This window comes from Schistocerca cancellata, chromosome 6, assembly GCF_023864275.1.
Source record: "Schistocerca cancellata isolate TAMUIC-IGC-003103 chromosome 6, iqSchCanc2.1, whole genome shotgun sequence".
NCBI lineage: Eukaryota > Metazoa > Arthropoda > Insecta > Orthoptera > Acrididae > Schistocerca > Schistocerca cancellata.
In genome coordinates, this window is record NC_064631.1 from 510912403 (window position 1) to 510924835 (window position 12433).

A 12433-nucleotide genomic window follows, 5' to 3' on the forward strand; every position below is an offset into this window, starting at 1 on the left:
ACCGACACATTCACATGGAAAAGTCACATTGACAAGATTAGTTCCAGGCTGAACAAAGTTTGTTTTATGCTCCACTCGGTGAGGGATGAGCTAAATGCCAGCACATTGAGATGCATGTATTATGCTTTTTTCCATTCAGAACTGTGCTGTTTTTTGGGGTATAGTTTTGTCTCAAGGAATTATTTATACTGCAAAAAAGCCACTAGAATAATCCTGTGCAAGAAGCAAAGAGAAACATGTAAATTTCTGTTTAAAAAATTAAGCATACTGCCCCTCCCTAGCCAATATACATTTGAACTTCTCTGTTTAATTAAACAAAACATCAGTAGATTGCACAGGAATTCGGACAGTCACCATCATGACACAAGGTCAAAAAAACTGTTAAGACTAGTTCCCCATTCTGCTAAACTCTATAGCAGTAGTGTAAGTGTATGGGAATCGGACTCTACAATTATCTCCCGAAAGAAGGAGAAAGCATTCAAGAATCAACAAAACCTTAAGAGCATTCCTAACAAAGCATTGCTTTTACAGCACGCAAGACTTTCTTGAATGTGATCTATCATAAATTAAACTATATATTTTTATTATGTTTCAAAATCAAACTGTTTCATTAGAACTAACGTATTGTCCGTTAATGAACTTTTGTTGTTTGATTATGACCAGCTATTATTTGAACTTATTCTTATTCTGGTATTATTATGAATAAATATGTGATATATCTTCAGTGAGATGTAGCCTATAAGAAACAGTCTATATAGGTTCTCACATCATTTCTTTGACTTGTCCCATATCATGCTGTACACTTCTGTACATTGAATGAATGAGTGGATCAATAAATATACAAATACCAATTTGACTTGCTCCACATCCCTGGAGGTACTTCTTTACAAAGCGATTAATGGAAAATGCTGTGTGAATAAAGGAATAAGTTGTGTACTCTGAAAGCACAATCCTTTTTGACACTGACATAAAGCAGCATACAGACACATTTGAAGCAGATATTGTGCACATAAAATTATGATCCTATAAACAGATTCATTTCATTTTACACAGAGCCAAGTTAGCCATGTTGGATATCTTATAACACACAATGGCATTCATCCTAATCTCAAACTTACTGAGCCTATAGGAATTTTTATTGACCACAAAATAAATGGACTACAATCATGTCTGGGACTAGCATACATTTACATTACGCAAATCTAGCATGTCCTACGCAGCAGTTGCTGAGAAAATAAACCACATTTTTGTTGGTCAATGACTTAAAAAGTTGATGGAAGAACTTAAACCTACACTAATAACTCCAGTACTAGTCTGTCCAGGATTTTGGGATGTCATTCATCCTGGTAACCTATCCTTCAAACTTTGCTATTTGTGATATTTTGTTAAAAGGAAACTGATGGTCATGAGCACACAGTTCATTTGCTTCCAGATAGAAAAAAGAAAATTAATGCTCTGTTCTTTGGTGAACCATTCAACAGATTTTACTTCTTAACTTAGAGAGAATGTGCAGTATTTACAGGCTATGAAACATTGTAATGGTTCCAGTTTAACAAAGTTGAGTAAATTTCAGTTTGAGGTAAAAATATTTGAATGCTAACATAATAAGCAAGAAAGTTTATATTTGTGTTTTGTTAAATCTGAAAGAGTTAAAGGCAACACAGGAAGAGGACTGGCAGTGCAAAATATGGAAGAGCAATTCATTTCATAGAAACAGATCACTCTTAAAGAAAATATTGTACTTATTCCAGAAAGTGAGGAAGAACAAGTCATGACAGACCAGCACAGTTCTTTACTATCAACACTGAGGAAAGAAATAATCAATGATCAGATAAAGCTATAATTTGGATTTATCTAACAATGGAAACTCCAGATAGGAGTTGCAGACAGGCACAATTAAAAGACACTTACATAAAGCTTGCAGCCACAACCTTCATCAGTAAAGACACACACACACACACACACACACACACACACACACACACACACACACACACGCACGCGCGCGCGCAGGCACACCTTATGCACACACGACTGCCAACTCCAGCATCTCGGGCTGGAATGCAACTATCATGTGGGATGCAAGCAGCTATCAAGAGGGGGTGTGCAGGGACTAGACTGCCAACAGGAGATTGTGGGGCAGGGAGGTGGGGAAAAAAAGGAGGTGAGAGGGGAATGATGGGCAGATGTGTTGGCAGAGGGCTGCAACAAAGCAGGGTGGGAGATATGAATGGAGAGGAGATGATAGGACAGAGGGGATGGAAACTGTTGGATGGAGGGTGTGGAGACAGCGTATGTTGAAAGCGAAATAAATATGGGAGTGAAGAACATTTTGTGAGGATAACTCCCATCTGCGCAGTTCAGAAAAGCTAGTGATGGTGGGAAGGATTCCAATGGCTTCGGTAGTGAAGCAGCCATTGAAGTCAAGTGTGTTATTTTCAGCTGCATGTTGTGCTACAGGATGATCTACTTTGCTCTTTGCCACAGTTTGGCAATGGCCATTCATATCTGATGGACATCTGGTTGGTAATCACAACAATATAAAAAGCTGTGCAATAACTTCAGCAGAGCTGGTACATGACACGGCTGCTGTCACAGGTTGCCTGGCCCCTGCATAGAATAAACCTGTGACAGGGCTGGAGTAGGAAGTGCTGGGTGGGTGGATTGGGTAAGTTTTGCACCTGAGTCTTCCGCAGAGATATGATCCTTGTGGCAAGATGTTGGGATTTGGATGAACTAGGATGTTGTGGAGCTTGGGTGGGCGATGGAACGCCACTTTAGGAGAGTTGGGGATTATCTCCAGTAGGAAATCCCTCATTTCAGGGCACAATGATACGTAATCAAAGCCCTGGTGAAGGACATGGTTCAGTTGTTCCAGTTCTGGGTGGTACTAGGTGATGAAGGGGACAGTACTTTGTGGCTGGTTCTTGGGGGTGGTAGGAGGATTAGGAGTGTGAGGGTAATGGCATGGGAGATCTATTTGCAGATTAGATCAGCCTACTTAGCAATGGACTTTTTGTCACTGCAGATACGCTGTCCCCAGGTGGCCAGGCTGTATGGGAGGGATTTCTTGGGGTGAGAGGGATGACAGCTGTCAAAGTGCAGTTACTGTTGACATCTAGGAAAGTGACACGCTGGGTTGAGGACCATGAAACAGATGGGAGAGGTGGTGTTGAGGTTATGAAGGAACGAAGATAGGGTGTCTTGGTCCTGAGTACAGATCATGAAGATATCATCAGTGACTTCAACCAGACTAGGGGTTTGGTGTCTTGTGACTCTAGGAAGGTCTCCTCTATATGGCCCATAAAAAGGTTGGCATAGGAGGGGCCCATGCAGATGCCCATGGCTGTGCTGCAGATTTGTTTATATACCTTCACTTCAAATGAGTAGTAGTAGTGGATTAGTAAGGTGTATGAGGTAGATGGTTTGGAGTCTGAAGGACATTAGAAAAGGTAGTGTCCAATAGCAGTAAGACCATGAGCATGAGGGGTATTGGTGTGTAGGGAGGTGGCATCAACAGTGACGAGTAGGGATCCAGGAGGAAAACGGGTGGGGATGGTGGAGAGTCGGTCAAGGAAGTAGTTGGCGTCTTTGCTGCGGGAGGCTAGATTACAGGCAATCATTTGGAGGTGTTGGTCAATGACGGTGATTGGGGAGCATGTAGAAATTTGGTGTGCAGAGTGTCGTAGGGGTGAGGAGGGAAATGGATTCAGTGGCTGCACAAAGCTGTTTATTTGCAAAGCCCTTTGCCAATGCATCTGCCCATATTTCCCCACTCCTTTTTTGCACTTTTCCCCCTCCTCCCTGCCCAAAAACCTCCTGACATTGCACCTGTCGGCAGTCTAGTCCATGTACATCCTTTCAGACAGCATTTGTCTCTCTCCTCACCCATAGCCTACTATCCCTTCCCCCATCCTTTCCCCTTCCCTGCCCCCTCCAGATTGCTGCTTGCATCCCATATGATGCTGCATTCTGGCCCGAGATGCTCGAGTTGGTGGTCATGTCTGCATGAGGACAGAGTGTGTGTGTGTGTGTGTGTGTGTGTGTGTGTGTGTGCGTGCGTGTTTACTGATGAAAGCTGTGGCCATGAGCTACAGGTGACTGTCTTTTAATTGTATCTGTCTGTAACTTGACATGTCTTCTTTACGGTAAATAGCAATCTGTCTTTTCCTACAGAGTAGTTGTTATTTGGGTTTTTCTGTTATGGAGACAAACAAATAAAGGAATTGCCATGTAAGCTAAAAAGGGTTGTTAAATGGAGGAAAAAGTAAACACTGTTTTCAGTAAGTAAAACAACACAATCATCAAGTAGTCACATCCCCCTTCCCTTATTGAGCTGGAGATGTTATCTACCTGAGCAAAGTAATGGCCAAGAAACACATGTTGAAAGTTTTGTAAAGGACCGTAAACAATCTCAGAAGTGTTGTGACCACTCACTATTAAGCACCCACTACACAAAGTAGTTTTTGGATCGAGGTCCTGTACCACTACAATATGACTCATTCCCAACAGCCAGGAAAAACTGCAATTGTGGAACTTTGCTTGGGTACTGCTCATCCTATGAATTATAACAACACATGATATTTGGGCATGCACTGTTTGTCAAGGACATTACATAGTTCTTGTAAGTTTTTGAACATTCAGTATGCCAAGAGAAGCTTAAGTTTCAAAATTATCAACATGTCATCTTCAGAGCATTTTGTGAATAGTGCCTGGAAATGATGAGCAGGTGCACAGTGGAAATATGGCAAAATTTTAGCAACATAATTCTATAAAATGTTCAAGAGCTTCGGCAAACAATTTACTGCCAGAATAGTAACATTTTTCACTGAAAGGTGGTATTTCAATTAATTTAGAAATATATACAGTAGCATAGTATGGCTCACAGTTGCATGCATTTACACTTTAATTAAAACTGCACCTTCCCTACCCATTAGAATATTTTAACAGACAATGCATATTATTTTCCATCAGCAGCAGATATCAAATTTGTTTGGTTAGCAACATGTAATGGCTTTGGGTTTACTATAGTATAACCCATCAATGAATAACTATGCTATTCTGTCAATGCATTTTTCATTATAATAAATCTTTCTGGTCTTGCCGTTTGCACAGATATGAACGACATTATGCTCTCATAATTACTTTCAGAATAATTTATTTTTCAGTTCTGTGTGTTATTTGGTCAAACTGTACTTTTGTGCATTTGTTGTTGTTATCTTCAGTCCATATACTCTTAACACTTACTTATACTGCACAAGCTTTTTCAGCTCTGCATAATCATTGCAATCTACATGCATTGGACCCTGCTTACTATTGTAAAGACTTTTTTTTAACACCAGCCTCTATTCCACTTCTCTCCACCAAAAAAATGAAAGTTCACTGATGTTTCAAAATGTGTTCTCTCAACCAAACCCTTCTTTTGGTCAAGATACCTCATAACTTTTGTTCCTTTCTGACGAAGCAAGCTGGGATACTTTTACTTCCCCTCTTGTTTTGCCATCTAGCTCCTTAAATTAGTTTTTTCACTTTTAACTAATTAACATTAACATACATGAATATAATCTGCATTTTCACAAAAGAGAAAGATTGGCTATCAGTTTTAAAGAATATACCACCTGATCTAATTTTGTGCTTAGGTTTATGTATGTAATTGATTTTCTAATTTATTTTGACTATTCCTAGTTAATGTCTTTTGTTATACGTGAAATCAGTAATTGTTTCATAACTTAAATTCTACTGTTGATGTATAAACGAATATAAATTCTGTACTAATTATAAACAACTAATAGTATTTTTAAAGGATCTATTTGGCTCTATTTGAAAACATGTTAGCAAAGCCACCCCTTAATTAATTCCAAAGAAATTAACAAATTTGCAAAAAGTAATGTTTGCATAATTATATTTGTTAATTTCATGTTTTCAATGAATAATTTGGCCAACTCTTGTAGTAGAAGAAACTGTTGGAAAGAACCAATTTTTTGATGTATTCAGTCACTTTAATGAGTTAAGTTATAATTGTAATTTCTGTAAATTTAACTTTGAATAATGTGAAGTTTCAGTACCTATTATTGTGAGGATAGATAAGGGCCCGATTTCTGGTCCCAAGACAGTCAGTCCACAGCTGAGTTTCAGACAAGGAACCTGTATTGGTTTGATCAACAACAATGCATCTGCAGAATTAGTGTAACACAATTAGTCTGTGTGTTAAAACAATGAAAGTGACTGCTCCATATGTACCATTTCATTCTTCAAGAACTGTGAACTTTGTGGTTAGGTTTTTATTGCTCATAGATGTTCAACAGTAAAATATTGTAGCAGTATGTGGAGGTTCACCTGCAAACTATTACTGAGGCTTATGGAAAGTTAAAATAATAGTGCACTGGCCATATATAACTGTGTATTATTGGGGGGTTGTGAACAGTGAAAGTATACTACTGCGAAACGCAACTGTGCATCTGTTGGCTACATTATTTAAAGTAGTCAGTGTTGTACTTCCACACCTCATTTTTCAGCCAGTATCATAACACGGTACGTCGACACCGAGGACAACAAACAAAGAAATGAAAGAAGGCGAACCACCACACCTTCCCAATTCAGTTCATTACCTCTTCATTAATTACCTGCTCTATCAATTTTATCTTTAAGACTCTTCTGTAGCACCACATTTTAAAAGCTTCTACAATTTCTTACTTGAGCTGTTATTGTTCATGTTTCACATCCATATAAGGCTACATTGCAGACATAGGCCTTCAGAAGATTCTTCTTAAGATTTAAATTTATTTTTGAGATTGACAAATTTATGTTGTTCAGAAATGCTTTCTTGCAAATATTAATCTGCATTTTATATCCTTGGTACTTTGGCCGTCATAGTTACACTCCTGGAAATGGAAAAAAGAACACATTGACACCGGTGTGTCAGACCCACCATACTTGCTCCGGACACTGCGAGAGGGCTGTACAAGCAATGATCACACGCACGGCACAGCGGACACACCAGGAACCGCGGTGTTGGCCGTCGAATGGCGCTAGCTGCGCAGCATTTGTGCACCGCCGCCGTCAGTGTCAGCCAGTTTGCCGTGGCATACGGAGCTCCATCGCAGTCTTTAACACTGGTAGCATGCCGCGACAGCGTGGACGTGAACCGTATGTGCAGTTGACGGACTTTTAGCGAGGGCGTATAGTGGGCATGCGGGAGGCTGGGTGGACGTACCGCCGAATTGCTCAACACGTGGGGCGTGAGGTCTCCACAGTACATCGATGTTGTCGCCAGTGGTCGGCGGAAGGTGCACGTGCCCGTCGACCTGGGACCGGACCGCAGCGACGCACGGATGCACGCCAAGACCGTAGGATCCTACGCAGTGCCGTAGGGGACCGCACCGCCACTTCCCAGCAAATTAGGGACACTGTTGCTCCTGGGGTATCGGCGAGGACCATTCGCAACCGTCTCCATGAAGCTGGGCTACGGTCCCGCACACCGTTGGGCCGTCTTCCGCTCACGCCCCAACATCGTGCAGCCCGCCTCCAGTCGTGTCGCGACAGGCGTGAATGGAGGGACGAATGGAGACATGTCGTCTTCAGCGATGAGAGTCGCTTCTGCCTTGGTGCCAATGATGGTCGTATGCGTGTTTGGCGCCGTGCAGGTGAGCGCCACAATCAGGACTGCATACGACCGAGGCACACAGGGCCAACATCCGGCATCATGGTGTGGGGAGCGATCTCCTACACTGGCCGTACACCACTGGTGATCGTCGAGGGGACACTGAATAGTGCACGGTACATCCAAACCGTCATCGAACCCATCGTTCTACCATTCCTAGACCGGCAAGGGAACTTGCTGTTCCAACAGGACAATGCACGTCCGCATGTATCCCGTGCCACCCAACGTGCTCTAGAAGGTGTAAGTCAACTACCCTGGCCAGCAAGATCTCCGGATCTGTCCCCCATTGAGCATGTTTGGGACTGGATGAAGCGTCGTCTCACGCAGTCTGCACATCCAGCACGAACGCTGGTCCAACTGAGGCGCCAGGTGGAAATGGCATGGCAAGCCGTTCCACAGGACTACATCCAGCATCTCTACGATCGTCTCCATGGGAGAATAGCAGCCTGCATTGCTGCGAAAGGTGGATATACACTGTACTAGTGCCGACATTGTGCATGCTCTGTTGCCTGTGTCTATGTGCCTGTGGTTCTGTCAGTGTGATCATGTGATGTATCTGACCCCAGGAATGTGTCAATAAAGTTTCCCCTTCCTGGGACAATGAATTCACGGTGTTCTTATTTCAATTTCCAGGAGTGTATTTTGCTGCTCAAATAACAAAACAAATTTACTTTTGTGTCTTATTCCTTAATCTAATTCCATCAGTAACACATGATTTAATTTGACTATATTCACTACTTTTGTTTTACTTTGCTTCTACTGGTGTTAATCTTATGACCTCATTTCAAGACAACATCTATTGTGTTCAACTGTTTTCCCAAGTCTTTTGCCATCTTGATGGACTGATTGAAAACTGTTGGATGCTAAACAGATGGTCATCAGTGTCACACTCTTGCAAGGCATGACAATAAATGAACATATTATAAACAGTATTTCTTTTGTAAAACAACAAAATAACATTTCCTAGTCAGCATTTGAAAAATCTCTTCATGCTTGCTAGGAAAATATTTACAAACATCTTTATTACAAGAATGAACAAAATAATATAGAATGATGCTGACAGCTGCATACATTTAAATAATAATATGTCTTTATACAGTGTTTAATATACATACAACAATATATGACAAGATTTTACAATAATGTTTGAAGGCACACTCAAATGCAGAAGCCGGAAACTGCAGTCATATCACATTTCATTACTATACATCACTGAGAAACAAATTCATACATTTATATTAACAAGGTAATACAGTAGTCATTTCTTGCAGTCATTCCAGCAGATAGAACATTGACGTGCTTCTCTCAAACTTCATTAGTTACAAGCTCCACGATCTGTTATTTTTTCTGTGACCAAGTGCGGCGTGCTAGTTTCACGGCTCCTGACAGGAGAGACCTGTAAGTATTGAAATTAATTTTTGATTAGGCTGGCCATATCTATAATTGTTATAATACGATAACCTATGGTGTGTTATCTGATATGACTGGAATACATAAATATTTCACCTGTCTTCAAACACTGATCTAACAAAATAGATGTCTAATTACAGATCCAGCCCATTTCTTCCCAGTTACATGAGAACACAAACAGCTAGTCAGTCAGTTTTAGTAATGTTGATTTATTAATGTATTTTAAACTAACTGACGGTAAATACAACAATTATTGAGAGAAGACACCAACACTATTCAAGGAAAATGATACGGCTGATTTGGACATAACAGAAAACTTGGAAATAAATAATATCAACCAAAGGTTTTCAGAGATAAATTTGCATGCATTATTAAAAATTTTGTGCCTTTGTTTAGCTTGAAATTAAACCTGTTAAGATTACTGACATCTGCATTGATAACTGAAAACCAAAAGCCCCCACATACACAAAATTCCTTGAAATACACAGATGAAAAGCTCAATTCAAACCTGTAAGTCCTTTACAAACTCAGCTACCTAAGGGACACAAATTTTATGAAAACAACACCCTTTGTGCTAATTACTTCTTCATTAAGCTATGATATAATCCTGTGAAGAAGGACTACTGAAATATGTTACAGAAAAGAGCATTAAGAATAACAACAAGCTTAAACTGGAGGGATTCAAGTACACGTGTAGGATATTATCTCTCCTTGTATACATCTAATGAACTCTAATGCAATATGTTCCTGCTGGTCAAGACATTGGGACAATACAAACTTGACAGCAATAAACCAAACTCCTTACATGACAGCACATACAACACCCCCTTACATGACAGCACATACAACACCCCCTTACATGACAGCACATACAACACTGTGGAATTCAAAGCAATGCCATCTTATGATGGACAAAATGCCTTAGAAAAGCTCTCTTCAAACATAACTATGAATAACAAAACAAACTGTCAAAACATTTTTGATAAGAGTTGTTATTATAGCATGCGTGATTTTCTTTGAAATACAGTGCAAGCCCAGGTCATAATGTAAGGCTATCTACAACATGAGATATAGTTTACATTAACAACAAAACATGTCTTTAAAAATCACCCCAAAACACTTAAAAATATTACATATAGCATAGATGATTATTTTTTAAGCAAAACTGCAGTGTAATATGATGTATGCTTGCAACATATTGCGTATATAATTACAGTTTTCTAAGTGCAAGTTATTAGCCACAGTCTTGTATACTTTTTTGTGTTTGTTATACAGTTTTTACTTGATCCATACAAAGTACATTGTCTGCAGATCAAATAAACATTACAATTACATATGATTGTTCCCACAGAGCTTGAAACACGTCTTTTCCAAGAAATAAGTTTATTTAAGAAAATCAAACAGTTTAATGCTGCAACATGACTTACTTAATAGAATTGATCTTGTTCCAAATAATCTGAACAAAAGATGGAAGAAAGGCAGTAAAAACATAACTGTCCAACTACCTTCAGGTCATTAGAGATGGAGCAGTAGCTCAGTCAGACAAAGGAAAAGGAAGAAATTGCATTTGCTTTCATGTTGGAAGAACTCTAGCATTCACCTGATTTGGTTTAGAGGAACCCCAGATAATCAGATACAGGATGGCTACATGGCAATTTGGAGCCCATTGTTCCAAAATAGGAACCTGGACAAAATCACATTGGAAAATTACTTTTTGCTTGGCAAGGAGTTAATCTAAAATGAAATCTTCATATTAAAATTCTATTGTAAAGACTTAAAGTCCAATTTGCTTTGCTTTTATGGTACATACACAAAAATATGAATATATTTTGATGCTGGGTAGCAGAATTTTGGTTGACACACAAGAAGTCAAAAAGAAAAAGGACAGAAATGGGGGGGGGGGGGGGGGGGGGGGTTGGGAGGAGAATAGGTGGACAGTCAGTTGCACACAAAGGAATTCAGAAAATATTAGACAATTTCAAAGACTAATTGAGAATCATCTTTAATTTTTGTACTTATTATATGTATGTCCTTGTATTCCATCCTCTGTGTCTCTGAAAATATAAATGGGAAAAGAAAAGGAATGGAGCAAGAGTGGGCTAAAAAAACTAGAAGGAAGGGGAAGGGGGAGAGGGAAAGGGAGGGGGCACAATAAGTGCATATGTACAAGACACGAGAGATGCTGAAAATAAAGAATGAGATAGCAGCAAAAGGAATTCCTAAAATAATTATAGAAGTTTTTGTTTCTTAAGTTTGAGTGATTTCTTTTTTCTCCTACACTGCATTCTTCTATTTAATCTCATAGTTGCTTTAGTTGTTGCTTTTGTTCTTGTTTTGTTCTTGACTTTTCTAAAACTTTACTGTCAATAAACGACTGCCACTTCTTAAACAGCTTACTTGATTGTGTAAAATTGAACTGATTCTTATTTCCTTATGATCCCATCCAGGGTATAGTTTTGTTGTTGCTTGGAATACTAAGAATATATTTTATCAAACAGTAAATAAAACCGAGGACAGCAAACGAAGAAACAAAGAAGGCGAAACGTTGCAAATGCCAGAAATCACTTTTGTTTTACTCGATGACTTTCCATCAATTAATATGAACTGTGACCCCTCTGACAGGAAATCACGAATCCAGTCACATAACTGAGATGAGGGCCAGTAATTTAGTGGATTACTGCAACTACCTTTCTCAAATAAGTGATTTAAGTTGCTTCACTCCTCTGAGGACATCTACTTCTACATTAGTCATGTTGGCAGCTGTTTTTGATTCGAATTCTTGATTATTTACTTTATCTTCTTTTGTGAAGAAATTTTGGAAGGCTGTGTTTAGCAGCTCTGCTTTGGCAGCACTGTCGTCGATAGTATTTCCATTGCTATCGTGCAGAGAAGGTATTTGATTGTGTCTTGCTGCTAGCGTACTTCACATACAACCAGAATCTCTCTGAATTTTCTGCCAGGATTCAAGACAAAGTTTTGTGGTGGAAACTAGTAAGCACTTCAAAAGATCGCCAATCTTTGAGATTTTGTGTCCGCTTAAATTTGGCATGTTTTTCTTGTTTGGTTCTGTAACCGTGTTCAGACTCATTTTGTGTTCCAAGGAGGATCAGCTCCGTCGTTTGTCAATTTATTTGGTATAAATCTCTTAATTGCTGTTGATACTATATCTTTGAATTCAAGCTACATCTGCTCTACACTTACGTTGTTAATTTGGAAGGAATGGAGATTGTCTCTCAGGAAGGTGTCAAGTGAATTTTTATCTGCTTTTCAGAATAAGTATATTTCTGGAGGGTTTGGGGGTTACAATATTCAGTCTCACTACAACAACCTTATGTTCACTAATCCCTGTATCAGTTATGATAC

At 39.5% G+C, this 12433-nt stretch overlaps 1 protein-coding gene across 2 annotated transcripts in view; it reads right to left on the bottom strand.

Annotated features, from left to right (window-relative positions):
* Window positions 1-8362: 8362 nt before the first annotated feature.
* LOC126190945 (NBAS subunit of NRZ tethering complex-like) overlaps window positions 8363-12433 on the bottom strand; it is a 410919-nt gene continuing 406848 nt past the window's right edge. The window contains exon 42 of one of the 2 annotated variants that reach the window (XM_049931590.1): window positions 8363-9056. In XM_049931590.1, coding sequence (XP_049787547.1) covers window positions 8999-9056 — 58 coding nt within the window. In that variant the 3' untranslated portion in view covers window positions 8363-8998. The remainder of the gene's footprint in view (window positions 9057-12433) is intronic. The other variant, XM_049931589.1, reaches the window with a different exon arrangement.